This window comes from Pseudocercospora fijiensis (genome assembly GCF_000340215.1).
Source record: "Pseudocercospora fijiensis CIRAD86 unplaced genomic scaffold MYCFIscaffold_5, whole genome shotgun sequence".
Classification (NCBI taxonomy): domain Eukaryota; kingdom Fungi; phylum Ascomycota; class Dothideomycetes; order Mycosphaerellales; family Mycosphaerellaceae; genus Pseudocercospora; species Pseudocercospora fijiensis.
The window spans coordinates 885682-912489 of record NW_006921536.1 but is presented as its reverse complement, the minus strand read 5'-3'; the positions used below and the strand labels follow the sequence as shown (position 1 = coordinate 912489).

Sequence of the window (26808 nt, the reverse complement as noted above, 5' to 3'; positions counted from 1 at the left end):
ACCTCCATTCGCTGCAGGCGCCCGCGCTGTACCGCCCCGGAACACGCGCACCTCCACATTCGCCCGGCCAACTGTGGAGCTCCGAAGCACTTTGCACTCACTCTCACGTTCGCTGACTCCAAACTTACTGCTACCGCTCGATGCGCCTTCCATCCATCCATTCCTCTCCCCTCACCCTTCCCAGCGTTGCGTCGAACCCCATGATTGCAGCGCTGCATTGACAAAACCCACCACCGCCCCTCCCCTGGAAGGACCATGTTCTCGGGTGCGGCTGCCACTCACGCCGAGCCGCTGCGACCTTTCCAACCACATCACGAACGACATGCGAGCCACAATGACCGCTTGCCTTATATGAACCATACTCCTCGACCGGAATTGCCACGACCACTGGAACCCAGGCCTAACCATCTCCCCCAGCCCGCTTTCAACGAGCCACCGACGAGCCAAAGGAGGCCAGATGCCTTCCGCGCCGCTCCTGCGCAATCTCATTTTCGACCGCACTCTCAAAATCTACCTCGACTGCATGATATTCTAACATCGGCCCCTCCAGCGCCAAATCCCCCAGCGTACAGCAATGCATGGACCTCGACTGCCGCACCGACTGCACCACAACAGAATGGCGATAGCTATCACGGCCACACTGCGCATCACGCACCAGTGACTTATCCTCCTCAGAGCGCTGCATCATCATCATCATCATCATATCACCCTCAGCCAGATCGTCGACTAGAACTACCAATCTTGGAGACCAGTCCCGTTGCGAGGCACGACAGCCATTCGGTAGTTCCTCCATCACCCTATGGACCACATCCGGACTCTGCCAGAGAATACAATGGACCTGCACGGGAAAGGCCTCGCCAGACTTCGGTCAGCTCGTACTACCCTAATGGCGTACCGAGCCCGTATACACCCGCCGGACATGAGGAGCATCAATACCGAAGCCCCGCTACGTCGATGGATCGACCAGGAAGCAATTCCTTCACCCCTGCCGGCCCCGAGTCATCTAAAAAGTATCTTGGTGTGAGGGAAGTCGCTGGAGAAGGCACTTTCCACTTTTACGAGGGCGGTTATCGCATCCCAACCCAGGTCGAAGGCGAGCCTGTCAATCCCGCCTGGGGACTCACCAAGGCTAACAAGCCACGCAAGCGCCTGGCCATGGCATGCTTGGATTGTCGGGAGAAGAAAATCAAGTGTGAGCCTGGCGCGAATAGCTGCTTGCAATGCGAGAAGGCGAAGCGTCCGTGTCGGAAGTAAGTTTAGGTTGTGGAAAATTTGTGTCTCACGCTTACCATCTTTGCTGCAGAGCTCCCATCCACCAATCTCAGAGCGATATCAGCACACCACCGATATGGCCAAGCAACGCAACCTCACCCATCCGAGAACGAATCTCGGATCCAACACCTTCATTTGGCCATGAGCCAGATGCCGAAGCCATGCACAAGCGGCGAAACTTGGAGGACCACTCCCCTCCCGGCACTGCAGCAAAGAAGCACCGATCTGCTTCACCGTCCTATGCGATGAATGGGACCATGGTTGCTTCGATGGGCATGAACAACCACCACACATCACCTCCGATGCCAAGAAATGACAGCAAAGCTCTCTCGTGGGATGAGGATCCATACTCTGTGGACCCACAACTGACCTTACAACTACTCGAGCACTTCTTTCAGGATGTTAATGACGCCACCTACAATATGTTCCCCAGGCATCACTTCATGCATTGGGTCAGAACATGTCCGCAGAAGTGCCAGAACGAAAGACTGGTCTTGTACGCCATGCTCGCGATGGCTTCCATCTTTGCTGATGATGCCTACTCTGCTTTCGGCAGGCAGTGTGCCAACATCACGGCGGAAGCACTACACTCAAGACATGGACGCTTTAGCATGCCAGTCGTGCAAGCACGATTGCTTCTTGGCCTGTATCATTTTGCCCGGGGTGCTAACGACTTGACTTGGGATTACATTGGGGCAGGGATGAACGCCTCAAACTTTCTTCGATACCACACCGAACAAGGTTGCGTTGACGACGAGCCGCAAATCGAGAGAGCGCGGAATGAGTTTGCATTCTCGAAAGAGCAGTTGATTGAATGCAAGCGACGAACTTTCTGGTCGGGCTTCCTGATGGACAAGTACTGCGGTGGACGCTCAACGGTGGTCACTTCTCAAGACATCTTCCTTCGAATCCCGTGCTTGGACGATCAATTCGAGCGTGGGCTCAAGTCTGAGGCCCCTTACTACAACAATGGCATCATCGATCCCGTGCACACCATCCTCACCGCCTCCAGTCCTGTGTCGCCGATCTCGTGGCTGATACTGGTATCCGCCATTTGGGGAGATGTGGTTGACTTCATGTACCGCGCGGTCCACCGATCTCCGCTTGTTTACGAAGAGGAGTACGAAACGTTCTACGAGCGAACTCGCAACGCTCTCCAAGGCTGGTCCTCACGACTGCCGGATCAATTGCACTTTTCCCAGGCCAACGTGGAACGCAGCATCAAGGGCGGCTACGCAGGACCATACATCTCTATGCACATTTTGTATCATCTGTCGTTGGTGAAGATGAATCGATTTGTACGCCATGCGCTGGTACCAAAGTCGATTACAAGAAATATCCGGGCTACCACGCGGCACTCACATGAGCTGCTGCAGGTCATGAGCACGTTACGAGCAGCCAAATGGGACATGGCCGAGAAAGACGGCCACATCGCATCGTTTTCCTTCACCACACCCTTCGCTGGCTACGCCATCCTGGCTGCAATCGATGTCGTCGGAGCCGGCGGTCTAGACTCCAACCTGAAGGCTACTCTGGACCTCATCAGCTGCGGACTCGAATGCCTACGCGAGCTTGCGAGATACTGGAACAGTGCGCGTGACCAGGACAAGGCATGCGAGACGCGCTACTACCAAATTCATAATGTTTTGAAACACCCGTTCACCGCTCGCAGCGGCTGCTGGCTGGGCCGCGAGTGGGGTGTGCATTCTTCCCTAGAGCGGGAATTCGACGCCGAAAACGACTGCATTTACGGCGCTGAACTGGACCGGGCGTACTTTGATGCATTGAAAGACGAAACTACTACTACTACTACAAATGGGACCAACGGAGGAGGCTTACGCATTGCTTGATTTTGAGACTTCACGCGTGATATCCGACAGACCAGAGTCCAACAGGAGGCTACGTGTTTTGTGCGAAAAAAAAGGTTCAAAGGAAAGAAAGAAGGGCTCGGAAATACAGGACGATTTGACGATGAGCAGCCATCTCCACTAATAAATCCCAGTGTTCCCTTTCTTTCAGTCGTCCCCTTTAGCCGCCGCCGCTTAAGGACCGGGGTTGTAAAGCAATGTATAAGACCCTCTATTCTAATTAATTGTAAATTCCCAACTCCCCCCTTCCTACCTCGCTATCCCCCGGTATTCGGCATTTCTATCCCTAATCGCAACGACTCGCACTATAATCCTATATCCCGAATTATTCGAGTAGCTTGCTTTACAACGAGGATATACGAAAGGTATTATGTTTTTATTACAAAAAGCTACTATAGAGCCGCGCTAGTACCTACGATAAGATAATCTTCTCTCCTACTATATATATATATATATATATATACTATCGAAACGTTAAAGTCCTATCTCGTATATCTATATTCTAAGAAATTAGAATAGTATAGCTCTAACGCCCGCTATAGGAGAAAGAGACTTAAATCTCCGAGTCGGCTACGCGTCGGTACCGTCGGTATTCTAAGAGAATAATTTAAACTCCGAAATACGAAACGCTATATACGTATATACGTTCGTACGTAGTCTATAACGATTTCCGATTTCCGATTTTCTAAGATAGATATATATTAAGATTAGAATTTTTAAAATCCGGCTTTGTATTTATAGGTCGGGTTAAAAAGAAGAAGAAGAAAAAGAAGAAGCTAGATAGTAGAACGTGCTAGTATAGAGCGCGGGTACTATTGTTTTTATATAAAGAAAAAAAAAGGATATAGGTGCTAAATAGTAAAGTATAGACGAGTTATATTATATTATATTTTATCGGTACTACTATATAGGGTTAAATACCGGCCGGAGAGAGGTAGTCGGCCCTATAGCTATTTCCGCTTCTCTATCTATATACTAGATTATAGGAGAGATCTTTAATAACTATAGACAAGTATAGCGAGAATCGAGTAGTATAGCTACTAGATATTAATAATTATACTCTACTTTTCCGAGTAGAGAGGAGTTTGTCCTAGTCCTCTAGTATTTCTATAGAAATCTTAGTAGTAGGCTAATAGCGTCGGCCTAATATTATAGGGTGTTACGGGTAAGTAACGCGTACGTAGATGCTAGATATAAGACTTAATAGGTTCGATAAAGAGCTAAGTCTATCTACGTGAATCCGAATAGTTTTGTGCGGTGCGCTAAGCGCTAAGTAGTAGGTTAGAGTCGCGTAGGCCGAATGCCTAAGGCTAGCGCTTTCTACCTAGGGCGTAGCCCTTTATATTACCCCCGTCCTCCTCCCCTTCCTTAGCGGGGATAGAAAGCCCTCCGTAGTTTCTATCGCTATTACTTTATCCGTTAGATCTGTACCTATCTAAGCTTCTCTAGAGTAACGCGCTCGTAGTTTCTTCCTTTGCGATCGGGGTTTCCGCTACTTTCCGGTCGGAGTTGCCGTACCTAGGGTTTTAACGACTGTAACTTTCTTCGCGACTGCTAAACCGCGCTCTTTTACCTGCTTACTACCTTCTAGAACGCGCCGTAACTGCGCTTTTAAACGCTTTACTTGCAATCGCGCTTTCCTTTGCTTTCGCGACCTTTACTTCGGCGTCGCCTTCTAGGAGTATTAATATTTCCTTCTTCTTCTTCTTCTTCCTCTTTTCTTTATATATACCTCTACTACTACTACTACTACTAATACCGTAAGTCCCTCCCCTTTCTCCTCGGTTCCCTTCGCAAAATTAACTTATCCTAGATAGCTCGTCGAATTTACTACGTTAGTTGCTATAACTCCGGCGAAGACTACGCCGACTAATCTATAAGGTTCCCGTCCTATTTGTCGTAGGGTCCGCTAACCTTTCTTAAGCCCGCTAGCTCGAGGGCTTACGCTAATTGCGCTCGTAAGAGAATTGCCTACGCCCTACTATAAGTTATCGCGATTCCCGTATTAAATCTCTCGCTAACTATTTAGTCCTTAAATAGCCTACGTAGCCTACGCTAGCTATACCCGCGCGACCCGCGCTAATATCGCCGAGAAGCACTCCGAGCTTCTTAAGGTTCTTAAGGCCTAGAAAGCCCTTAAGTCTCTCTAGCCGTAGGGGTTGTTATCTAGGTAAGATTCTCCGTTCCCTACGATAAAACCCTCGCTAACCGTTTGTTTTAGCGCTATCGCCTCGGAGGTAACAAACACCGTCGCTAATATCGTAGCTTAATAGACTTAGACGTAAGTTCCTCGCTGCCCTTCGACTTTCTCTCGCTAACCTCTCTTTTTTAGTAGCGTTCCGACCGCCCTCTATCTCGGTAATAATCGTCTAGGTCCGCTAGAGGAGTAAAGGTTTCCGTAGGTTTTCTAGGGGTTTCTAGGTAGCTTCGGATATGTTATTATTATTTTTTTTGTAGTCCTAAGGTAACCTTCTAATTTCGGGCGGAGACCCGATACTTACTTATAAATACCTAAATAAAATTCTTCCTAGCTCTAAATTATGTTTCCCTTCTCTAGTATTCTAGTAATTCTAAGTCTAATAAGTTAGTAAGAAACCCAAACTCTAGAAGTTAGCAAAAGTCCCTAGAATCTATAAACCCGTTATTCCGCGGAAAAACTCTAGGTTACCGCGTTATTTCTTCCGTTTTCCTCTCTTCTCCTAATCTCCTAAAGGCCCGTCGTTCTCCTCGATTTGTCTATATTTCGCTTCGAAGTCGTTTAGCGCGGAGGTATCCGCGATATAGTCTAGGGGTTCCTACGTAGGTTTATAGTACCCGCTCTATTTTACGAGTGCTTCTCGCCCTCGGCTCCGCTTCTTTTTTCGGGTATATAGGATTTCTTCGACCTACTACTCTTTATACGTCTCAATTAAGATAGGGTCCGGCTATTCGTCGTCGGTTACCTACCCTAGAAGGGGGTCCCGGCTCGCAAGTCTTAGAAGGTCGGTATAGAATACCGGGTAAATATTACTAGGTATCCCTAAGAGTTATACTAAGACAGGCGATAATACCTCTTCTACCGTATACTTAGCGTACTTCGAGTCGAGGCTCTTCTTTAGTCTACCGGTCTAGTAATTCCTTAGGTCGAGCTAGACCTTGTCTCCGATACAATATACTAGCGCTAGAGTTCTAGTCTTGTTCGCGCTATCCTCTTATTTCTATACGGCTTCCGCTATCTATACTTAGCACAGATCTAAGATCTGCTTAATCTTATTTACGAACTCCTCCGCCCGTTTCGCTATAGTTAGCCGTCTATCGATAGCTAGGTCCTTCTCTAATATAACGGGGGAGGTAGATTCGTAACTATAAGTCGCGAAGAAAGAGCTTATTCCTAACCCCGCTTAGTATCTCCCGTTAAACGCTAGTTCTACTATAGGAAGCTATTAGTTCTAATCGGACTATATCTAGTTAATATAGTTCTATAGGTAAGCTTGTACGTCTTAGTTTACGCGCTCTAGACCTCCGTCGGTTTGTAGGTAGTAGGCGGAGCTTAACCTCTGCTTTACGCCGAGTAGTCGATATATCTCCCTCTAGAAAGTGCTCGTCTAATTCGTACCTCTATCGCTAGTAATAGTACGAGGAAGTCCGTAATACCTAACCTAGTATTTTAGGAACAAAACCGCGTATTCCTCTGCTTTTATAGAGGGAGTACCGATAAGGGCGATCTATTTACTTAGGCAGTCTTTAATTACCTATAGATACCGGTTCCTATCTAACTCCGGTAGGTTAGTTATAAAGTCTATCGAGATTTCCTAGAAGAAACGGTCGGGTACCGGTAGGGGTTTTAGGAGGCCGTGTTTGTGTTCCCTCTATACCTTATTGCGTCTATAATAGTTGCAGTTCCGTAGGAATTGCCGCACCTACTTCGACTATAGCGGCTAGTAAAAGTCGCGACTTAGTATAGAAGTAGTAGAATCCCGGCCGGGGTAGCTGTAGAGCGGCGAGTCGTAGATCGACTAGATAATCTTCGTATATAGTATATCCTGCTATAGTTCCTCGGCCCCTATATCTTTATATTCGGTTTCCGTCGTCGCTAGGGCTCCTAGAACCTAGAGCTTGCCGCGGTAGCGAAGGAACCCCTTAGGGTCTATTATATAATCCCCGATCTGAATTTTTGCTTTAATTTCCGGTTGTAATGTTCTGCCTCCCTTACGGATTTTTCGTACTACCGTCTAGTATACCGTATCTTTCTCGACAATGCTCTTCTATATATCGTTTATCTCTAGGTCCTAGAATAGTTTAGCGCTTTCCGGCGAAGGCTATGCGGGCTCCGTTTCGTTCGCGAGTAGGGATAATAGGGTCGCCTTCGTTATACGTAGGAAGCTACGGATAGTAGTACTAGAAATCTAGACGTTTTCCGGCTAGTTTAGAGAGAGGTCCGGTTCTAAGAATCTCCGGAACCTCGAAAGCTTGTCGTCTTAGCCTAACGTATCTTATTCTCTCCTCGATAAGGTATCCGGTAGGATAGCTTCGATTCCCGGCCGGTAGACTAAGGTAAACTAGTACTTCGCTAGTTCTTCCTACTATCGGATCTATCTTTCGGACAGCTAGCGCTTTACTATAAAGTATTCTAGGTTCTTATAGTCCGTCTAAATCGTAAAGGGGCTATATAATTTCAGCTCGGAGTCCTAAAACTTAATACTAGACACGACTGCTAGTATTTCCTTATTGTAGATATCGTAATTAATCTCCGCCTTATTTAGTTTCTTCGAAAAGAAGCCTACCGGTCGGCGGATTCCCGCCTTTTCTTAGATAAGGGCGCCCCTAATCGCGAACCCGCTACAATCCGTCTTAAGGAAGGTAGGGAGGGACGGGTCCTACTAGGTAAGTACCGGGGCGCGGTAGAATTTGTCCTTTAGCGTCTCGAACGCTTTGTCCTATTCTTCTCCCTAGGCGAACGGGGTTCCCTTACCGGTAAGCGCAGTTAATAGCGCGGAGATCTTAGAATAGTTTAGTACGAATATACGGTAGTAGTTCGTAAATCCTAAGAAACGACGAACTTCCTTTTAGGTCTTAGGTACTACCTATTTTCGTATAGCTTCTACCTTTTCGGGGTCGGCTAATACTCCTCCTCCGTTAGTATAGACGATAAACCCTAGGTACTTAATCTTTTTCTAGGCGAATTCGCTCTTTTTAATATCGAGGTAAAGGCCTCCGTCCTAAAGCTTCTTAAGTACCGCTCTTATCTTACGGAAATAGTCTTTCCTCGACCCGCTCGAGTAGATAACTACGTCGTCTATATATACCGACGCGAAGTCGTCTAGATACTCCTATAGGAGAGTATTAATATACCGTTAAAATATAGCTAGGGCTCCGGACAAACTAAACGGGCATACTAGCTATTTAAACGAGCCTAGCCTCGTCCGGAAGGCCGTCTTATACTCGTATCCTTTTGCTATTCTAATCTTATAAAAGGCCGAGACTACGTTAACCTTAGTTAACTACCGGGCCTCCGTTAGGTTCCTTATAGTATCCGGGATTAGTAGGAGGGGGTATCTGTCTTACTTCGTTAGAGCGTTAAGCGCCTTATAGTCGTAGTAGAACTGTAGTCCTCCCCCGGGCTTCTTAACGAACAGTACGAGCGCCGCCGCTTCGGAGTTCGCCGGTCTTATAAACCCCTTCTTTAGGAGCTCGTCTAGCGACTTCCGTAAGACTAAGAGTTCTTATTTCGATATACTATAGAGCGGACCCTAAGGGAGTTAAGGCTAGGATCCGTCTAGTTTCTTTTAGAGTTCTATTATATAGTCGATACTAGGGCGATAGGGCGCTAACTTATCGGCTTCTTTTTAATAAAATAGCGCGGCTATATCGCGAACCTCCGGGGGTAGCTTCTTCTTTAGCTCCTCGATCGTCGGGTATTCCCTCGTTTTTAGGGCCTTTTTAATGTCCTCGGCAATTGTTACGGTAAGTAGGCTTCTTACGGCGTTAATCGTAGCGATGTTCCCGTTCGTATCGACCTCGCGGTAATAGCGCCCTTCTTTAATCTAATACCGAGCCCTCCCGTAGTAGTACCGTCGTTTTTTAGGCGCAGTCCGGACCTTGTTATATACCTTCTATAGGTTCCCTAGGATAAGGGGAAAAGCTAATCCCGGTACGACGTAAGCGTATACCGTTTATTAGAATCCGTTAATTTCTATCCGAAAGGCGATAACTTCTACAATTTTCGCGTCTTATATTACTACAGACGCTCCTTTTACTTCTCGGGACTTACGGCTAATATAGCTAAGTCCGAGGCCTTTAGCTAGGCCTGTATTAATTGTAGCGTAATACTAGTATCCTTCGTCGATAAGAGTAGAAGTTCCGACGTTATTTTCGAGGACTATATCGGTATATATAAGATTCCCGTTTATATCCTTTTTAACTTCTTCCTATTTCTTTGCCTATACTCTATCTACTTCCGACTTCTAACTACGAGTAGGAGTTACTCTTTTCCCGAGTCGGAACTGCTTAAGTCCGACTATTCTTCCGTATCCTCTAGAATAGGTTATACGGAGGCGATACTAATCTTAGTAGGCTAAGCCGGCGGGGCGTACGGGCAATCTCGAATACGGTATCCGCTCGCTTTATAGCGGAAGTAGAGTCTTTTCTCTTTATGCTTCTCTCTTTCTATAGAGTCGACCTATTTAGCCCTAGGTTTCCCCGCCGTCGATTGTTAGGCTCCGCGGTTCTTTCTACGGGAAGCGTTAGTTTAAGCGGGATTTATAACTACGTCTCTATTAGAGTCGACCTTCGGGTTCGCCGCGGGGGCCGTATAGGGGGGAATAACGACTATAGGACTCGCTACTTCTTTCTTCCTTTCTTACTAGCGTTTCGTAGCCTATTTAAACTAATCTGTCGACTTAAGGTTCGTTATAATCCGCTCGACCTCCTCTATATAGAGGTAGTAATCCTTAATCTTTAGTACGGCGGTAGTATAGGTCTTAGCTGCGTTCGAGAAGGTATTCTTTAAATAACCGATTTTCGTATCGTCTATCTAACGGTCTCCGCCTACGCTTAGTAGGAGGCCGTCGAATTCTAGCTAGTAGTCGTACTAAGGTTATCCCTAGGAGTGCCTTAGGGCTTAGAGTTGCTCTAGCGCCTTTATAGCTTCGTTGCTATCCGCGAAGACGTCCTCGAGTTGCTAGAAGAAAGCTTCGGGGTCCTTTCCTTTTATAAGGCTTCCTCTTTCCTAGAAGTAGCGTATCCTAGCGCGTTCCTTTGCTAGTAGGGTATCGTATACGGTGTCCTAGTAGTAATCTTCGGAGAGCTTTAGTTTTAGCCCGGAACGAACTCGATACGAACTCCTTAGTCGTAGTAGGTAGTCCTAGAACGACTCGGCTTTCCTATCCTACGATAGTAGTTTCTACTCGCGGGATGCCGTTACGTTTTAGCCGGAAGCCGAGAGAGTTTCTAGTAGTCCCTTTAGGATCTCGTTCGTAGACTAGTCTCGTACTAAACTAGCTTCGGGAGGCCCGAGCTAGCGAGACGCTTCCGCGTATTAGAGCGCGGAACGAGTAGCTTATAGCTAGGCTTCTATCGTCTACTGTCTAGTATAGAGACTCTCGAAGGTACGATAAATCTCGTCCCTAGTTATCTCTAGTGCGGTAGGGGCAGCGTTCCCCTAGCTATCTTGCTCGGGTTCCTAATAAACCTTAGCGTTTCCTATATTAAAGATCGAACCTAATATTACGGGTAAGTAACGCGTACGCAGATGCTAGATGTAAGACTTAATAGGTTCGATAAAGAGCTAAGTCTATCTACGTGAATCCGAATAGTTTTATACGGTGCGCTAAGCGCTAAGCAGTAGGTTAGAGTCGCGTAGGCCGAATGCCTAAGGCTAGCGCTTTCTACCTAGGGCGTAGCCCTTTATATAGGGATTGCGATAAGCCGAGCTTTTAGTAACCGACTAGGGTCCGATAGTAGATAGTAGACTACCGGCGGGCTACGTTACTATATCGATAAGAGCTACGTCGCTTATCTCTATCGATAGGGATAAAATAGTACCTACGTTCTCTCCTTTCTATAATTCTTTAAGATTCTTCTTCTATACGAATAGAGGCTATTATATTACTAGTATATAACCTAATACTTGTTTTATATATCTTTACGTCTAATAATATCCTAATAATCTCGACTAGCGTCTAGTAAGAAAGAAACGAAATATATATCGATCTAGACTTAAATCTATAGTATAGTACTAGCTAGGTCTCCCCTTATCGCCTAAGTATATATTTAAAGTTCGAAACTAAAACCTCTATAGGAATCGCGTATTACAATTTACCTATTATTCTCGGTTTTAAGTCTCTACTATATAGATAGGTCTTAGTCGGAGTTATAACTGTTTCTAGTCTAGTCTAGAGGCTATTTTAGGAGAAAGATTTATAGTATTTCGCGTAAGGTTATAAGGAGGGGATCCTTAATAGGTAAGTCGAATAGAATATTCTAGTCTATAGGGGATTACTATACTAGAGAATGCTTCGCTTAGGAAACTACTAGTACTACGGCTCGTAATAGGCGAACGTAGCGGAAGGTTACAATAAATTTTTCGCCCCGTTTTCTGCTAGTATAGCATGCGTTTAGGTCGATTGTAGGCTCGGGTTAAGAGTCTCCGTATATGCAGCTAAGCGAAACTTCGCTATAGCCTTGCATGCCTGCCTGCCTGCCTGCCTCCCTAGCGATACGAGTCTCGGTCGTCGTTAATAGCATGGTGTAGTAGTTCAATGCTGATGACAGTTACGTACGTCTGCAGTGGCGAATGGTCGAGACTCTACCCCAGTATTCAGCCAAGGTCATCCATCACCCATCCGGTCCCGCAAATGTGGATCGCAGCCCTCACTACTATTCTCATCAACGTGAGTGAGGAAGAGCAAGCATATCACTAACTCTCTTTTCCCTTCTTCGAATCCACAATATCCAAATACGCGAATTCCTTCCTCGCCAACTGAACATTCACCCTCGCCGCATTGAACGCCGCCTCATCACTCGGCATCACCACAGCAAGATTCGTATTCTCCGTAAGTCGCGTGATAAAAAACATAAAATCTCCCGTCTTGATCTGCATTTCCGCAAACGAGACTTCCGAAGGCATCATCCCCGTATGTTTCGACATGGAATGTTTGTGAGTTTTGAGGATACTGCTGATACGTTCGAAGCGATCGGCATAAGGATTGCGTGATTCGTTGCCGCGAGTTATGTGCGTTACGACGAGGCATGTCGTCCGCTCGTAGAGAATCATCTCGCGCGCATCGAGGAGTTCGGCTAGTTTCTGAAGCATTCCCTCAATCGTTGACGCATTCGGGACGAGGAAGTAGATCACCTGCGTCCACGCGCGGTACAAACTTTGATCCCAGATCGAGCTGGAATGGAACTCGACTTGCTTTGCGGAGAAGCCTTCCTGCTCGCACGTCGCGCGCACCTCTTTGACTTTCTGCGCGTACACGGTATTCTTCTGATCCGGAGCCACGAGGTCCATTTTGTGCACCAGCACGAAGATTTTGCTGTTCGGACTGAATTCCTGTAGGGCTCGGATCGTTGACGCAAAGCTGATTAGATCCGGCGCGGCTTCTTTGGATGCGATGTCGAAGACGAATATGAGCACGGCGACGGATGTGAAGACGTGGGATCTTTGATTCGTCAAGTATGATTCGACGAAGGAATCTTGACTGTTGGAATCAGTGATGATATGACCTACGATGCCTTGCGCATGGGTCTGGACATATGCTCACTCACCCTCCGCAGTCCCAAAGGTTGAGCATTAGATTCCCCATGAATTTGATGTTGCTGTGCTCCACGTCCACGGTCGCGCCCAGTCTTCGGACGTCTTTGGCCACATAGTTCTGGAATATCATGGATCGCATCGAAGATTTTCCTGCGCCGGACCTGCCCATTAGCAGGATCTTGCGCTGCTTGTGGCGCTTCGTGCGCTCGAGCGTGCTCATTTTGGAGGACTGTGTTGCCCGAGAAAAGATGAGTGATGGCTTCTTCAATTTGCTGTCTTCTATGGGGGTTTGTTTTTGCTGTTGACAACGTCGGATGCTGCTGCCGGAAATTCCGTCGTCTGTGCGGAGCAAAGCCCGAAACTCAATAGTTCTAAGACCTTCTCTTCTTCTTTTTCTTCTGCACTCTCATCTCATGATTTCTTTCTTACATTCACGATTTTGGTATTACTGCTTTCTACGTGTGTCACCGACACGATACGGCCACGCGAGCTCGCCTTCCACTATGCCTTCCCGGCGTTTCAAGTACACTATGTACACTGTACACTGAACCAATTGTTTGCCACTTCATCATCTCCTTCCATGATCTGCGAATAGCTTTGTCTCGAGAACACCCCTGAGAGCCGAAGTCTGAGAACCGATGCCACGCGAGAATGCCAACTCTTCTTGGGCTGGGCTTGTGCCTCGGCCACCGTCAGCCAAGCTGTGCGCTGTATGGATCGTGGTGTATGCCAAGCTGACGTCTATATTACATAGTCCTGCAGCTACTGTTACAATTGTGTCCCGCTCAGCCCGCGATGTGGCTTGCTACCTGAGCCAACGAGTGCTTGTCGGAGCCTTGTCCCAACCCCCAAACCTCGAACGCTTATCTAAACTTCAGCCACGAAACTCCAGCTCGATTGAACTCAAGACTAGCGCCTTGGGCTTCCGCGATCACACCTGTGCCGCATCTTGGTTACCGTCAGACACGGCTAAACCACGTGAAGCTACAGCGCCGGGAGAGTTACGGCGTGTCGGCGTGTCCGTCCTGGAAATCCTTCTTCCCACTCTTCCCCTGCTGGCTGCTGCCCTGCCCTATTCAAAAAATGGCACTATTATAGCGTCCGACCGCTGTCAATCCTCTGTGGCTGCGGTATGCCGTATGCCCAAGCGAACCAGCACCACACGTCACCCTTCCGGCAATGCAGCTTAGCGAGGATCGTTAGTAGGATCTGTGACTGTGATAGTGACGGCCCTTGCGCCAAGCTTATCGTAGTTCTACCTCCAACGTCGAAGGATTCATTGTATACGAAACGTATCAATCACACAACCTCGGTGGCTGCTGACACAAGATTATGAGGTGTGTGGTCATCTTTGTCAACGTCATCTGAAACAGCCTCCAAATTCACCATCTAACCAATGACCGATCTGTTGGAGACTGTCAGCCGGTCAGCATGGTGAGCGACCTTGAAATCTGCTGCACTTTCAGGATTTCAAGATCAAAGCCACCACATCCTCATGAGCTGTGTTGACATCCTCATGAGCCGTGTTGATGGTCAACTAATGCCTTTTCAGTTCGTCTGCGGCCGAGAATGTGATGAGAAATCCCAGGAATTCGGTATGCTGACCAGCCAGGCACCGTAAGTTGGATTCCGTCGAATTTGCTCACGCGCCCGTATATCGCGCAGCGTCAGGCCTGTGGACGTCTGGAGCAAGAAGAAGTGGGAGTTGTGGCAAACTTCGATGGATAACGGATACGTGGGCGCATTGCTCGGCAGACAGGCCGAAGCTGCACAAAAATTGTGTTGGCATTTTGCGGGCGACGACGATACTACCGATGTCGTCGCAGAACTTCGCTCATGAGCAGTCTGGTCCGTCGTAGCATGTTGTCGAATCATATGGACTCTGGAGCTATCTCCTTGGGATCGCAAGGGTCGAGATCTAGAGTTGATCAGTTCACAAAATGTTGCGATAGGAAGAGCATTCACATGCTTACTGTATGGTTATCCAGAGATGTCGGGTACATTGCCTTGATCACGACCTTTTCGAGCAACATGGCGGTGTCTTTTGAGCCTTCCTAGCATGGTATGATGTATTCGGCATTGCAAGAATAAGTCCATGTAATGCCCTCCACGATCAATCAAGCTCATCACCGTACCTCCTCAATACGGTTTGCCATGCTCAACCCTACTGTGAACAACAAATTGCCAGAAGAAGATACAATATAAGAGATGTCGTCGACTTTCAATTCCAGGAATGCCAGTCAACACAAGTAAACCCAATGCCGACCCGACCCATGCTCTCCACATGCAAGTGTTTACATATTACGTCATAAGCCGAGCTCCCAAAAAACCACCACCACAGTAAGTGAAAGTCATCCATACACCTTATTACCAATACTGCCATCAACATCAAACATCGAAATGTCCTTCCGCCTCCCCCTCGGTCTCCTAAACCACTCCCTCCGCAGCACCCCCCTCTTACTCGGCGCAGCAACAGGCACAACCCTCTACCTCGCCCCCCAACTCTTCCAACCTCGCCGCCCCCTCCTCCTCGATACCTCACCCTCCACAATCTCATCAAAAGACTGGTCCACAAATTCACACTCCAGACCCCAACGTCCCAACATCCGCACAATCCGCCAACTAACCGCAGGCAGCATATTCGGTACAAAAAATCCCCTACCCCCCTTCGAATCAACTAACCCTCCCCTTCCCTTCTAGGTCTCATCTCCGGCCTCGCGGTCTCCCTCTTCTCAAAACCTTTAGCGTTGCTCCTTGGATTACTGGTTGTAGGAGTGCAAACGGCAGAAGCGTATGGGATAAAATTAGTGCCGTATAAGACTTTACAGGGTTATGTGAAGAGTGTGGATGTGAGGGGATTGGTGAGGGAGAATGTTGCGTTCAAGGTGAGTTTTGGGGTGATGTTTGCGCTGGCGGCGTTGGCGGAGTTGCCGGAATGAAGGAATGAGATGATGGGGGGAAGGGGATGGGAGAACGGTTACTTGGGATGGACCCATTGGGTATGGAGTAGCCTCAGATGGGATGATTTGTATATATCTCCGAGAAGAGAAGAGTCGTTGAGGGAAATGGTAACGATACACCAACGACTTCTTCCATGCATAACCGTCTATGAATCTGTTCAAGACTAGGTGGGTATCTTCAACACCAATAATAGTACAATAAGACATGGCCAACGCTTCTTGGACATCAAGAACATCCTCGCGTCCCAATGTCAACAAAGTCGCTCAGAAATGTTGGCAGAGGAGCCTTGTCATCACCCTGCTCCATGATATTCCTCAAAACCATCATCGCATTCCCCAACCACTTCCTCTTCCCCTTCCGCTCCTTCCTGTTTCCCTGCAGATTCGCTCGACTGGCTTCGAGACGCAAATACAACTCCCTATGCGAAGCATTGACTGGTGGCTCCCAAACCTCGCTCCAACCGTTCGCTGGTTCCACGTCAGGAATTTCGTATTTCTGACATGTCGCAGCACCAGCGACATCTTCACCAAAATAATCCCGTATAGACTTCGGCAGAGAAACATCTTCGTCGCCCTTTTCAATAAGTGTCTTCAACTTCAACAGCGCAAGTCGATACCATCTCAACTGTTTCCTGCGCTGCCCACCATCAACGTGGCGATTCGCTCTGTCTCGGTCGGCTTGTAATTGCAAGTACAGCTCTCTGTGCGGAGCATCGATCGGTGGCTCCCATGTATCAATGACGCTTTTCGTCGTTTCCTCCAGAGCGGCTGGTTCTGGGCTGTCTTCTGCTTCTGGAGATATGCTTGGAGGGTTATGACGCGAACCCTGCTGGTAGTCGATTCCCTCTTCAGCACCATCGGATTCATCGTCACTGTCATCTGGAGTGGGTGATAATCTGCGCAAACCATATCTCTCTCGAGTTCGACGCATCGCTTTTATCGCCATGGCTTTCGTTACTTCGGAAGCGCTGTTGGAACGTACTCGATTCAAATTGTTCATGTATCGCCTTCTATCAGCCATGGCGGTAGGCTCCTAACGCCCACTCCTTCTTCTCTTTGACCCTTCAAATTGTCCAGAGCTCTCTTCGTGTCTCCGCTTCCTGCCATCAGGTCCTTCATCGCGCGGCGGACCTCTCCTTTCCTCCTCACGTCGGATGGGTCCTTGCCCTCGGAACTCTTCTGATCTACCCCCAGGTCCTGTGGGAGGTCCCGCTCGACCTCTCCTTCCATCGTCACCACGCTGCCAATCACCCTGAGGTGGGGCATTGAAGACGGCAGCTTGATCCGGCAGGGGTCTGCGAGGAGGTTGGTCATCCGTACGTGGCTGGCGACGGTCACTCCTAGGTCCATCGCGCGCCTGCAGATCTCGATTGCGGTCATCACGAGGCTGTCTATCATCGCGCGGGCCTTGACGACGATCTCTGTGTTCCTCTGGAGGCGGCGGTGGAGGAGGCGGAGCGTTTAGCTGACGCTGTCGTCCGGCACTCTCGTGACGCTCACGACTGGGATGTCTGCTGCTGTGATGAGAGCGACTGCCGCGATCCTCTTCGCGATGGCGACCACGATCTTCGCCGCGATCAGATCGGTGGAAGAGATCCGGACGACTACCACCCTGTTCTTCATACGAAGAGTGATTTTGCGAAGGCTCCATGGAAGATGCGAGAACAGGCGGGCCACCTCTCGTAGCAGGAGATGGCTGTTGCGAGATGCTCGACTGCCTAGCTGATGCGCCTCGGACCTGAACGCCTTGTCCTTGTCCTGGCGTGCCTGTCGTGTTGGCTCCTTGCAACGTAGCGACGATGCTACCCATTTGACGCTGCCCATTACGCCTCTGTCTATCAGCAGCAGTTGCAGGTCCTGTTGGAGGCATATTGTTTGAAGGTCCGGGACCAGTGGGAGTGCCGACAGGAGGGCCACTCCTGCTCGGTCCTCTGGGTCCAGAAGGTACCGCTGAAGTAGGCGATGAGGCATTTCGAGGGCCATTCGGCGGAGGAAAGTTGGTCTGTATGGGTTCAGGCTGTCCAAGCTGTCGCGCTCTGCTTGGATGGACTGGAGGTCCTTCGCTTGCTGGAGTCGATGGAGCTGAGTTGGGTGCAGATTGTCGATCCATTTGCTGTATCTGGCTACTGTTTTGACGTTGCGAACCACGAAGGGCTGCAGGTGACTCAGGAGGTCGAGTTGTCATCGGCGAAGGAGCGTTGTGCTCATTTCCACGAGTGCTGATTGGACCAGGCGTTGTGAAGTTCCGTCCCTGTCGTCCGCCCGGGGCATTCTTAGGTCCCGAAGGAGGTTCTGAAGGACCGTTCAGGCGGCCGTAGCTCGATTCGGCCTGAGGTGGACCCATATCATTTCGCAACCTGCCCGAACGAGGTCCTCTTGGCGTCAGATCTTGCTGCGGCTCAGCACGAGACTGAAAATCTCGAGGCGCTTCCGGAGGAATGCGTCCATTCTGTCGGCTGTCTGACCGAGGCTGCATCGGTGGCGCATTTCGATCATCCACATGGGAGTCGCGATCTCGTCGCATATCCCGTTCATTACCGGGCCTATCTCTCGGCCCACGGCCTGCGCCTGGAGAGTCATTGGCAATATTTGCCAGACGAGCTGGATTGACCATGGATGTGTCTTGCGGAGGCTGTGCAGGACGCTGTGGCTCCGGCGCGACAGCGACTGAAGATACATGGCTCATTCGCTCAGGATGCATGTGGCTGTCAGATTGTCGTGAAGTAGGCTGCGGTCGGTCGCGGCTGTCGGAAGGATATCGGCCCTGCTGCGGTGGCATATCTCGAGGAGGAGGCTCATCACGTCGTGGCATACGGGCATCGTCGCGAGCAAAGCGACTGTCAGCCGGTGGTCTGTCATATGATTGACGTTCATCGCGATATGAGCCGCGAGTGGCAGCGCCTGGCGGGGTCCTAGCTCGTCCATTGCGGTGCCCAGGTGACTGATCTCTTGATGGAGGCCGCATCTCTCCGGGTCTGTCGAGACGACCGTAGTGCTCATCTCTTGATCGATGATCATCTCGGGTAGGATAGCGCAAGCCTGATCGTGGAGTCGATGCGGCTGGCAGTGGCTTGGCTGCCGGTTCCGGTCGTGATGGGAGATTCTGTTCGCCACGAATGGCTGATGATCGTGACTCTGGCCGCTGAGGCACACTCGGGTGAGGCGTCTGTCTTGATGTTGCGGGAGCGGGCGTGCTTGGCTTCGACTCGGCCTTCGGTGTGTCGCGAGCTGGAGTAGGACGTGGCGGGAGATGCTTGTCCTTGGCAGCGACATTGGCCTTATCCGTAGTGTCTTTCATCTGGACATCGGCATTCTTCGCTGCTGTAATCTTTTCATCTTCAATCTCACCATCTTCAGGCCCACCAGCAACAGACTCTTTGCGAGCGTCCATCGCACTGCTTGGCTTGAAATCTGGTGCGTTGGCATTGAGCTTCGACGTATCAGCTCCAGGCTGTGGTGTCTCTGGTCGGGCAGATGGACCTCGGCTGACAGGACGTGTGCCCGAGCCTTCCTTGCCCAGCCTGAATGATTGTGGCATCACCCATTGCTTCTCGCGATTCTGCAATGGACCACGCAACGACATTGCAGCAAGCTTGAGATCGCTGCGTGGATCCTGCTCAGATAGTCTCTTCACCTGCTCCAACATGTTCTTGCCCATGTGCTTGAGAGCTGGGAAGACTTGATGAATGCCCTTTAACACAATAATGCCATTACGAATGTGCATGTACTCGCTCGATTCGAAACATGCCTGAAGAGAGGTGTTCAGAGCGGCGTGGAAGTTGAATAGCATGCGTCGGAAGTCCTCAAAGTCGATGACCGTCTTGGGCTCGCCTTGCTCGTCGAAAGTTTTCACGAAGCCTGGCAGCTTCTTCTTGAGGCCAAGCGCTTCCTTTTCGTAGACTGCCTTGTCCGCATGCCAGCGATGAAGGAGTTTCAGCACTTCCCACAGGAATCGTGCAAAGTGTTGAGCCTCGTTGGCTGTACATTGGAAGATCAACACGGCAAGCTCCTGTTTCTTGAACAATTGATTAAGCAGGTGCATCAGCTGAAAGCCAGGCGTGCCGTTGGCATGCATGAGTTTCAGCATCTCAAAGGCGTAGTGGGCGTCGAGCGACGACAGCATCGCTCTAGGCAAGAAGCACTCTTGGAGAAGCGCAATGTGTCTGGCGTCTTTCTTCACTCTCTTCTCCGGATCATTTTCTTCGATCTTCGGGAACCAGAACATATTCTCGCCAGGAACAATTTTGTTTCCGCTCTTGTGACCGTTGATGCGATTGCGTACAGCCATGTAAGCGGCCATGTGTTGCATCGGCTCGGATTTCAGTCGATCGTACCATTGTTGCAGATCTCTCTTCTTCTTGTCGCGATCCTTAGCAGCGACAGTGGTCATGTCCGATCGATCAGCCTGAATTTCCTTGATCTGTTGCTCGATCCTGTTGGTCTCCCGTTGGTAGCTGTCTGTAGGCACAAGAATGTCTTGATGCGCAAGAGTCCAGAAGGTGACGTAGAATGGGATGCTGATACGTTCTGCCAACTCTGGTAGCTGCTCAGTGAGCTGCTGAATGACTGGCTCGAGCACAGGATGCCATGGACTGGTGGTAAGCGTCTGCGTTTCCGCAGCTTCCATACTTCCTTCACGGTTCTCGAGTTTAATTTCAGGTGGGCTGCCGGCATCCAGCAGCTTCGCTTCCACGTCGGCAGGTGTAGAAGCTTCCTTCATGGCTGCGTCGCCATCCTTGTCAGCAGATTCGGGTTCGCCTTTCTCCTTCTTCTCATCGGCATCTTCTTGTCTCTTCTTGGAATCATGCTCGGTCATGCGGCTCCGCATCACCATTCGGCGGATTGTGAGAGCGATGCTAGGATCTAGACCAAAGTTTGTCGCAAGAGAGCCCACATCTGGTACAGCAACTTCAAGATCTTCCGGTTTGAGGTTTGTTTTGAGCACCTCGAGGTACTGCGCGAAAACTGCAGCGATCTTGTCCAAGTTATTGCCAAGAACCTTCAATGGCGCAAACCTCGAGTCCTCGTGATGCGGATACATTTGCCGCTCCTGCGCGATGGCGATCAGAATTTGGCCGGTGATTCCAGGACCGCTTAGTGCCTGAATTAGACGCTCAGCCGACTTCTTCTTCTCCTTGGAATGCCTGTTGTCCGAGAGCTGCTGCATGATGTGACTTTGCAATGCCTCGCCTCCTGCCATGGCTAGAACCTGAACGTCATTGAATTCGACATCTGATCGAATGCCTGCCATTTCAACAAGCATTTGGTCGAACATCTCCAGGTCAGTCGTATCGCCGGTCCGTAACTGGGATGCAAGATACTGCAGAATCGGGTCTGGATGCAGATGTGTATAACGAGCAAACAAGGTAGCCACGAATCGTGCGAGAGCTTGGAGCCAGGCGCTTGTGAGCATTCCATCCGCCTGTCTTCGCCCACGTCCTTCGCCTCGGAGAGAGTTGATGAGTGCCCAAACCAGGACATCATATGCTAGAGGCGAAAAGTAGCGAACACATTCCACCAAGCTGGGAATCATGTTGCTGTAGGCTTCCAGCTGACTTATCATCTCCATGACAACGATACCAGGCGATGCGAGAGCTACTTTGGCTAAAGCTCGTCCTTGCTTCTTAACGGTATCGTTCGCTACGCGACGAAGGACATCGCGAACTTCAGACTTGTTGCGGCTGAATGCAACTTGGACATCCGGCTGCCGAGAAGTAGCACCAGTGAACCACTCCTGGTATATGCTATACCGAGTCGCAGTGTCCCACATCTTCAGAAGTTCAAACACTTGGTGAGTGAGCTGAGGGTTGTGCTTGCCGTAGCTGAGCGCGGGAAGCAGCAGTCTTCTCATCAACTTCAACCATGTAGCGCGATTGCTTGAGGAGCTGTCCACCGTCAGGCTTCGATGTGCCAGTCTGAGTATCGTGGCGAGAATGCTGGCATCTTGTCCAATCTTTGGCCCGAGGTAGCCAAGGAAAGTCTCGCAAAGCGCAAGAACGTCGTTGACATTCTGGCACACCGGCACATTGTCATTCCAATCGCCATAATAGTGACGATACTCAACGCCGTCCTTATCGAAGCCATCGTTGTGCAGCCATCGCAAGATCTTCCGCGGAGGCCTGGCCGTGAATAGTAATGTAGAATCGGCGCGTGCACTGGTGTCTTGCAGCTGCTCCTTGGAGTTTTGCAGCTCGGTCTCGTCTGCCAGGGGAAGCACAGATTCTGACATTTTGCTGAGCATGTGCTTGACGATGCGGAAGAGAAATGGCGGCAAGGTGACATCGAGTTCCGCGAGCCATGGGAAGCGACCGAGCATGTATAGTGCCTCTGGAATAGCGCCTATGAGTAGCAGAGCTTTGAGTAGCTGAAGCTTTTGGTTGGCGGGTGGAGGTAATTCCTCCTTAGGCTCGTCTTTCTTGTCTTGCGCAGGTGTGGCAGCGCCGCTCTTCTCCTTATCGATCCTGGCCGTAGTGCGAGGAGCGGGAGTGTCGTCGGACAGAGCCCCAGCGGTCAGCAAAGCGTTGATGCCACCACCGGGTCTGTCTTTTGCCTCCTTCTCTTTCTTCTCCTTGGCCAGACGGTCCTTCTCCTTGGGCATGTCTTCATCTGGTGGGTACAGATGAGGGTAAAGATCTCGAAGTGAGATGAAGCCGATCTTGATAAGAAGTGCCGCAAGGTAAATGAGATTATCAGGTAGGATATCGTTGGCATCCCGCGCGTCCGATGCATAAAAGCGTAGCTTGAACCCTAGCAGTTGCGCGGCGTCGTAATTGCCAGAGGGCGGAAGGCAACCAGTCTCCTTCATGTACTTCCGAGCCTCGTTGATCCGTTGTCGCTTGTCAGGATTGTACTCCTTGCCACGTGAATCGACTTCGGGTAAAGCCTCGGTTTCGAGAAGTGGAAGGACGGCTTCGAAATCCACGATCTTCTTTGCGCCCAGCTCAAAGAAAGCCTTGAATCCATGCGCGCGAACTTGATCCCAGAAGGCGACATCTCGCTGTTGCTTCAACACAGCTAGTTGTTGCCTTTCTTCGTCAGTCGCTGTTGATCGCCCGGAATCTGGCAGCATCCAAGCCGGAGTGTCGGCAAATCCTTGGTCTTGGGATTTGACATTGTCGAGAAGCTCATTCTTGGGCCACCAAGGACTGGCGCGGTAGAATTTCATAAAAAAGGGGTAGGCTCTGACAAGAAGATTGGCGCAGACGTCCAAGGTAATGTCAAGCACTCTGCCAACGTCCAGATCAAATGCTCCAACCAATGCCATAATCCGCTGCACAGCATTTTCAGCCATGTATGGGTCGTCGACATGCCGTGTGCTAGCTTCTTGTGCGGTGTTGAAATACTCGGTGATTAGTTTTGCGTAGCCCTCGCTTTCCTCACGCAGGAGGTTAAAGTTCGCTTGTCGGTAGAGAGCATTAGTCGTCTTGCGAGTGCGCATCTTCTCGAAGGTGCTGCGCACGAGTCCAAGATCCTGCACCAAGCCAATGTCGAATTCATGGCGCATGGTCTGCTGGTCAATGCCAGTTGCTGAGACAAGAGTCTTCAGTGCCTCGCCTTTATAGCCAGCATCGTACAGAAGCGATATCGTGTTCAGAAAGAGGAATTCCACGCCCAGACTATTGGCGGCCTGTGTCGAGGTTCGCAGTTCTCGAACGAAATGCCCAGCTTGTTTCGCAGTCAGCCTGCCTTCGAGAGCAGACCGGATCAGCTCTTGCAAGAGGTCGCTGAGCTGGAAGTCGTCCGCAGTAGCCGCCGAGTTCAAAAGGGCTGCGCGACCTGTCTCTGCCCAGCTTGCTACGGCTTCATCGCTGACAACAGTATACCGAAATGGCGGCTTCCTGTGCACGGCCTGATGTCTTGAGGGTTGCGCCAGCTCTCCAGGTCCATCAGGGTTCGGAGTGGTCTCCAGGGCCGGTGTGGGGGTATCAGCACTTTCAGCTGGCCTGTAATGTGTCCTGGTCAGCTCGTGTTCTACGTAGTCGCCGCCGCGCGTTCGTCGGTGGTGTTCCGAGTGTGCTCTTGACCCACGGTTCTAGAAGTGAATTCCCATTTGCAACTGGTGCATCTCCATTGACTGGTGTACTCGCCGCATTCTCCTCACTGCTCGCCTCTTGCTCGGCGCCGTTTGGCTGCGATCCCCGACGTGACACTAACCGTGATTTCTCAGGCCGATATGGCGAGGCTCGAGATCCATCGTCTTCGGTGCTCTGCCGTTCAGGTCGCTTTCGCTTGCCGCTTGCAGGCGCCATTGTGCTCGATCAGGGAGAGTAAGAAAGGAAGAAAATCGACGCCGAGCCAGCGGTTGCTGGGTGCTGGCATAAGGTGTCGCGGGATGGATATGATGATGGCGTCGGTGGCCTTTGTCTTCTTGGTGCGGCCTGTCGCCGCTGGAACTATAAAAATTTCATGTGCTGGTGGAACTGACTCGGCTCGCCGCGATGAGGCACTTTGACGGGCGGAAGGGAATGGCGGCGATGGTGTTGGGCGTGTGCGGGTGTACGTCGTAGCTGCCAGCGTTGATTGTTCGAGGTCGCGTTGTTCGGTTTCACGAACTTCGCTTTCGCTTGCTGCCGCCCGGCTCGGCTCAGGCCTCCGAAGCGCCCGCATGCACGCTAATAGGAGAGGTAGGAGAGGCAGGTAGCATCACATGAATTTATTTTCAGGCAAACACTTCGAGATACATATCAGAAACTCGGATTACTGCTCCAGACTGCCACGGAAAACTTGATTGTTATCCACGCATAGGGCAAATTCAGTGTCTACACGGTAGATGCCGAGCGCTATCGCTTATACGCAGCCAACGAATCAATCTATTCTCGTTCAAGCTCATTGCACTGTCGGGAGCGCAGAGATAGCGTGCCTGGAATAACTTGCATCGCTGGAACGATCCCAGCCAGAGTAACTAACTCAGCCTGATGTTGCCCTCGGTGTCGTCTTTCGACTGCGCCTGGGCTTTGATCCACGCCGCCTCCAGATCAGCCTTGGCTGTAGCAGTCCCGGGGCCATCATCTGCTTGACCTTGACTCAACACCAGCAAGTCACTGTCCTCTAACAAACTGTCGGCTGCCGTGCTTAGCGTCTCGCCGATTTCGGCTGCACTCGACGGACTGCTAGAACTGACATGATTTCCATCTCTCGCTCTCCTGCCTGCCTGCTCGCCATCTTGTGGAAGTTCTTGCTCGAAGTTTGAGCTGTAGATCACAGCTGCGAATGCTCCAAGGTCGGGCACCTGATCAATGGCTGCCAAGTATTCGTTGCCAAGCTGCTCCTGAGCAGCGACGCCCTCGATCGTGTCCAACTCTCCACTCCCAGCTCCAATCACATGCGCTTGCTTGCAAAAGATAGGTAGTGCATGTGCAATCTTGCACTTGTTCTCTTGGATCTCCACGATTCGGGACTCGTGGCCTGGAGGCGGCTGCTTAAAAGCCTCAGTCGCGAGCCTGAAATCGACAAGATGTGAGAATGATGCGTCAAGTAGCCTTGTGAGGACGTAGGAGAATGTGGGCGAATCGATCAAGTCGGAAGTCTCGTCCAGTAATCTTCTCAGAGAGTCGTTGATCTGCGCTTCGTCCATCGGATCTGAATCAAATCTCGCCTCAGGCGACGGTGACTCGTCATCTTCGGACATGCCGGACTGCCTTATCACAAACGACTCCTCCTCCTTAGGTGGCAGTAGATATTCAAGCCACTTCATGCTGCGTCTCTCCTCTCCCCTTGATCCTTCAACTTTTCTTCGCACTTGCATGATCAAGTCCGCCATCCGCTCCAAGGTCACGTCTTCACGAATGTGCACGGATCCGAACACTTCTTTGACCGCCACCATTACACGATCCAAAATCTGCTTGCTGCCTCGATGAAGCAACCACCAGCTGAACGTAAGATATTTGCGATTCGTCTCGAAGTCGTTGCCGTAGACGTTATCGTAATTGTCATCGTCCTTGTTCTCCAGCGAAATGGTGGAAGACTGTGTGGCGGGCGGTGGAGATGCAAGGGCTACGACGGAGGAAAGATAGGTGCGCCGGCCAAGCAGATTGAGTTGGATTCGAGTGAGCAGTGTCAGTAAACACATGGAATATAGCAGTGTGAGGGCCCTTGTGATGGACTGGATCTTCATATCCTGCCATAGCTGAACCTTGCTCTTTTTCGGCTGTGCTGGTTGTTCGCCCAGATTGAGCGTACTGTGTGCGACCTGGCTTGCGTGAATGAAGCTGCTACTCTGGAGGCTGGTCGTACTCTTGCCATCATCGTCGACTGCGCTCGCCGGTGCCGATGGGAATTCGGATGATGCGGCCTCGGATGGTGTCGCGCCCAATCGTTGTAGGCGCTCCTGCCTTTCTTGCTGCAATTGCTGCGTGATATTCTCGACGGGTAATGAAGTGACGACTTCGTCTCGCACGGTGGGTAGAAGAGCGAGTACGGTATATGTGCAATCCTCCTGGTTCTGCTCGAATCGTCGTCGGAGGCTATGCGGGCATTAGTTGACTTTTTGTCACGCTGCGCTTGCCCGGCAATGCAATTGAGCCCTACTTCTCTTTCGCAATCTTCTCGTCGCTCATGCGCTGACGTGCCTCCTGAATCTTGCCGAGTACATATTGGCCGGCGAGGTAGCCGGCACCGAGCACTCCGGCTCCAACCAGTAAATTGGTCCGATTGCGTCGAAACCAACGGCGAGTAGCTGCAATCATCCTATCGCAGCGACATCAGGAGCAGCACAGTGAGGATGTCGCGCGGCTCCAGATAGGTTTGTGGGACAACTAGCGATTGACGTGAATTGAAGGACAGTCGGTTCAATGTTGGATGCAGTGCCGTGGCGTAGATGGAGGAGCACGCTGGGCAATACACGAGCGGATGGTGTTGTCACCACTGCCACCCACTAGCCACCCACCCGAGCCTCGGTATCGTTTTGCGGAGCGGAGCCTTCTCCGTGAGCTGATGGCCAGAAGCGTGACTGAGCATCGCATCGCATGGAAGC

The 26808-nt window shown here is 50.4% G+C and overlaps 7 protein-coding genes across 7 annotated transcripts; 3 read left to right on the top strand and 4 right to left on the bottom strand.

Annotated features, from left to right (window-relative positions):
* Positions 1-1035: 1035 nt before the first annotated feature.
* Positions 1036-3032, top strand: MYCFIDRAFT_116092 (uncharacterized protein; the record flags this gene model as incomplete). The annotated part of the gene is made up of 3 exons (XM_007929135.1): positions 1036-1250; positions 1337-1507; positions 1583-3032. Coding segments are annotated over 3 exons (1836 nt in total), but the record flags the coding sequence as incomplete, so codon positions are not given.
* Positions 3033-3087: 55 nt separating this feature from the next.
* On the top strand, positions 3088-12014 carry MYCFIDRAFT_175335 (uncharacterized protein; the record flags this gene model as incomplete). Its single annotated transcript, XM_007929134.1, has 4 exons — positions 3088-3158; positions 3197-3273; positions 11834-11865; positions 11892-12014. 4 exons carry the CDS (start codon positions 3088-3090, stop codon positions 12012-12014), a joined length of 303 nt encoding a protein of 100 aa, XP_007927325.1.
* A 22-nt stretch (positions 12015-12036) lies between these two features.
* Positions 12037-13096, bottom strand: MYCFIDRAFT_33086 (uncharacterized protein; the record flags this gene model as incomplete). The annotated part of the gene is made up of 2 exons (XM_007928788.1): positions 12037-12820; positions 12888-13096. The coding sequence occupies 2 exons, from the start codon at positions 13094-13096 to the stop codon at positions 12037-12039; spliced, it is 993 nt and encodes a 330-aa protein (XP_007926979.1).
* Positions 13097-14424: 1328 nt separating this feature from the next.
* On the bottom strand, positions 14425-15003 carry MYCFIDRAFT_175333 (uncharacterized protein; the record flags this gene model as incomplete). The annotated part of the gene is made up of 4 exons (XM_007929133.1): positions 14425-14642; positions 14706-14794; positions 14842-14926; positions 14988-15003. The coding sequence occupies 4 exons, from the start codon at positions 15001-15003 to the stop codon at positions 14425-14427; spliced, it is 408 nt and encodes a 135-aa protein (XP_007927324.1).
* Positions 15004-15030: 27 nt separating this feature from the next.
* MYCFIDRAFT_175332 (uncharacterized protein) lies at positions 15031-15502 on the top strand (the record flags this gene model as incomplete). Its single annotated transcript, XM_007929132.1, is given in 4 exon segments — positions 15031-15045; positions 15065-15166; positions 15190-15298; positions 15324-15502. The coding sequence occupies 4 exon segments, from the start codon at positions 15031-15033 to the stop codon at positions 15500-15502; spliced, it is 405 nt and encodes a 134-aa protein (XP_007927323.1).
* A 1367-nt stretch (positions 15503-16869) lies between these two features.
* MYCFIDRAFT_203793 (uncharacterized protein) lies at positions 16870-24085 on the bottom strand (the record flags this gene model as incomplete). The annotated part of the gene is made up of 5 exons (XM_007929131.1): positions 16870-18503; positions 18651-19266; positions 19327-23685; positions 23865-23868; positions 23991-24085. 5 exons carry the CDS (start codon positions 24083-24085, stop codon positions 16870-16872), a joined length of 6708 nt encoding a protein of 2235 aa, XP_007927322.1.
* A 566-nt stretch (positions 24086-24651) lies between these two features.
* MYCFIDRAFT_50360 (uncharacterized protein) lies at positions 24652-26622 on the bottom strand. Its single transcript, XM_007928854.1, has 2 exons — positions 26364-26622; positions 24652-26299 (listed from the first exon to the last, which is right to left on the bottom strand). The coding sequence occupies exons 1-2, from the start codon at positions 26519-26521 to the stop codon at positions 24739-24741; spliced, it is 1719 nt and encodes a 572-aa protein (XP_007927045.1). The 5' UTR covers positions 26522-26622; the 3' UTR covers positions 24652-24738.
* Positions 26623-26808: the final 186 nt, after the last annotated feature.

Coding starts and splice junctions, on each gene's coding strand:
- MYCFIDRAFT_50360 (XM_007928854.1), bottom strand. CDS start 26,521: ATGATTGCAGCTACTCGCCGTTGGTTTCGACGCAATCGGACCAATTTA. Junction 26,300..26,363: donor GAGAAGATTGCGAAAGAGAA/GTAGGGCTCAAT, acceptor ATGCCCGCATAG/CCTCCGACGACGATTCGAGC.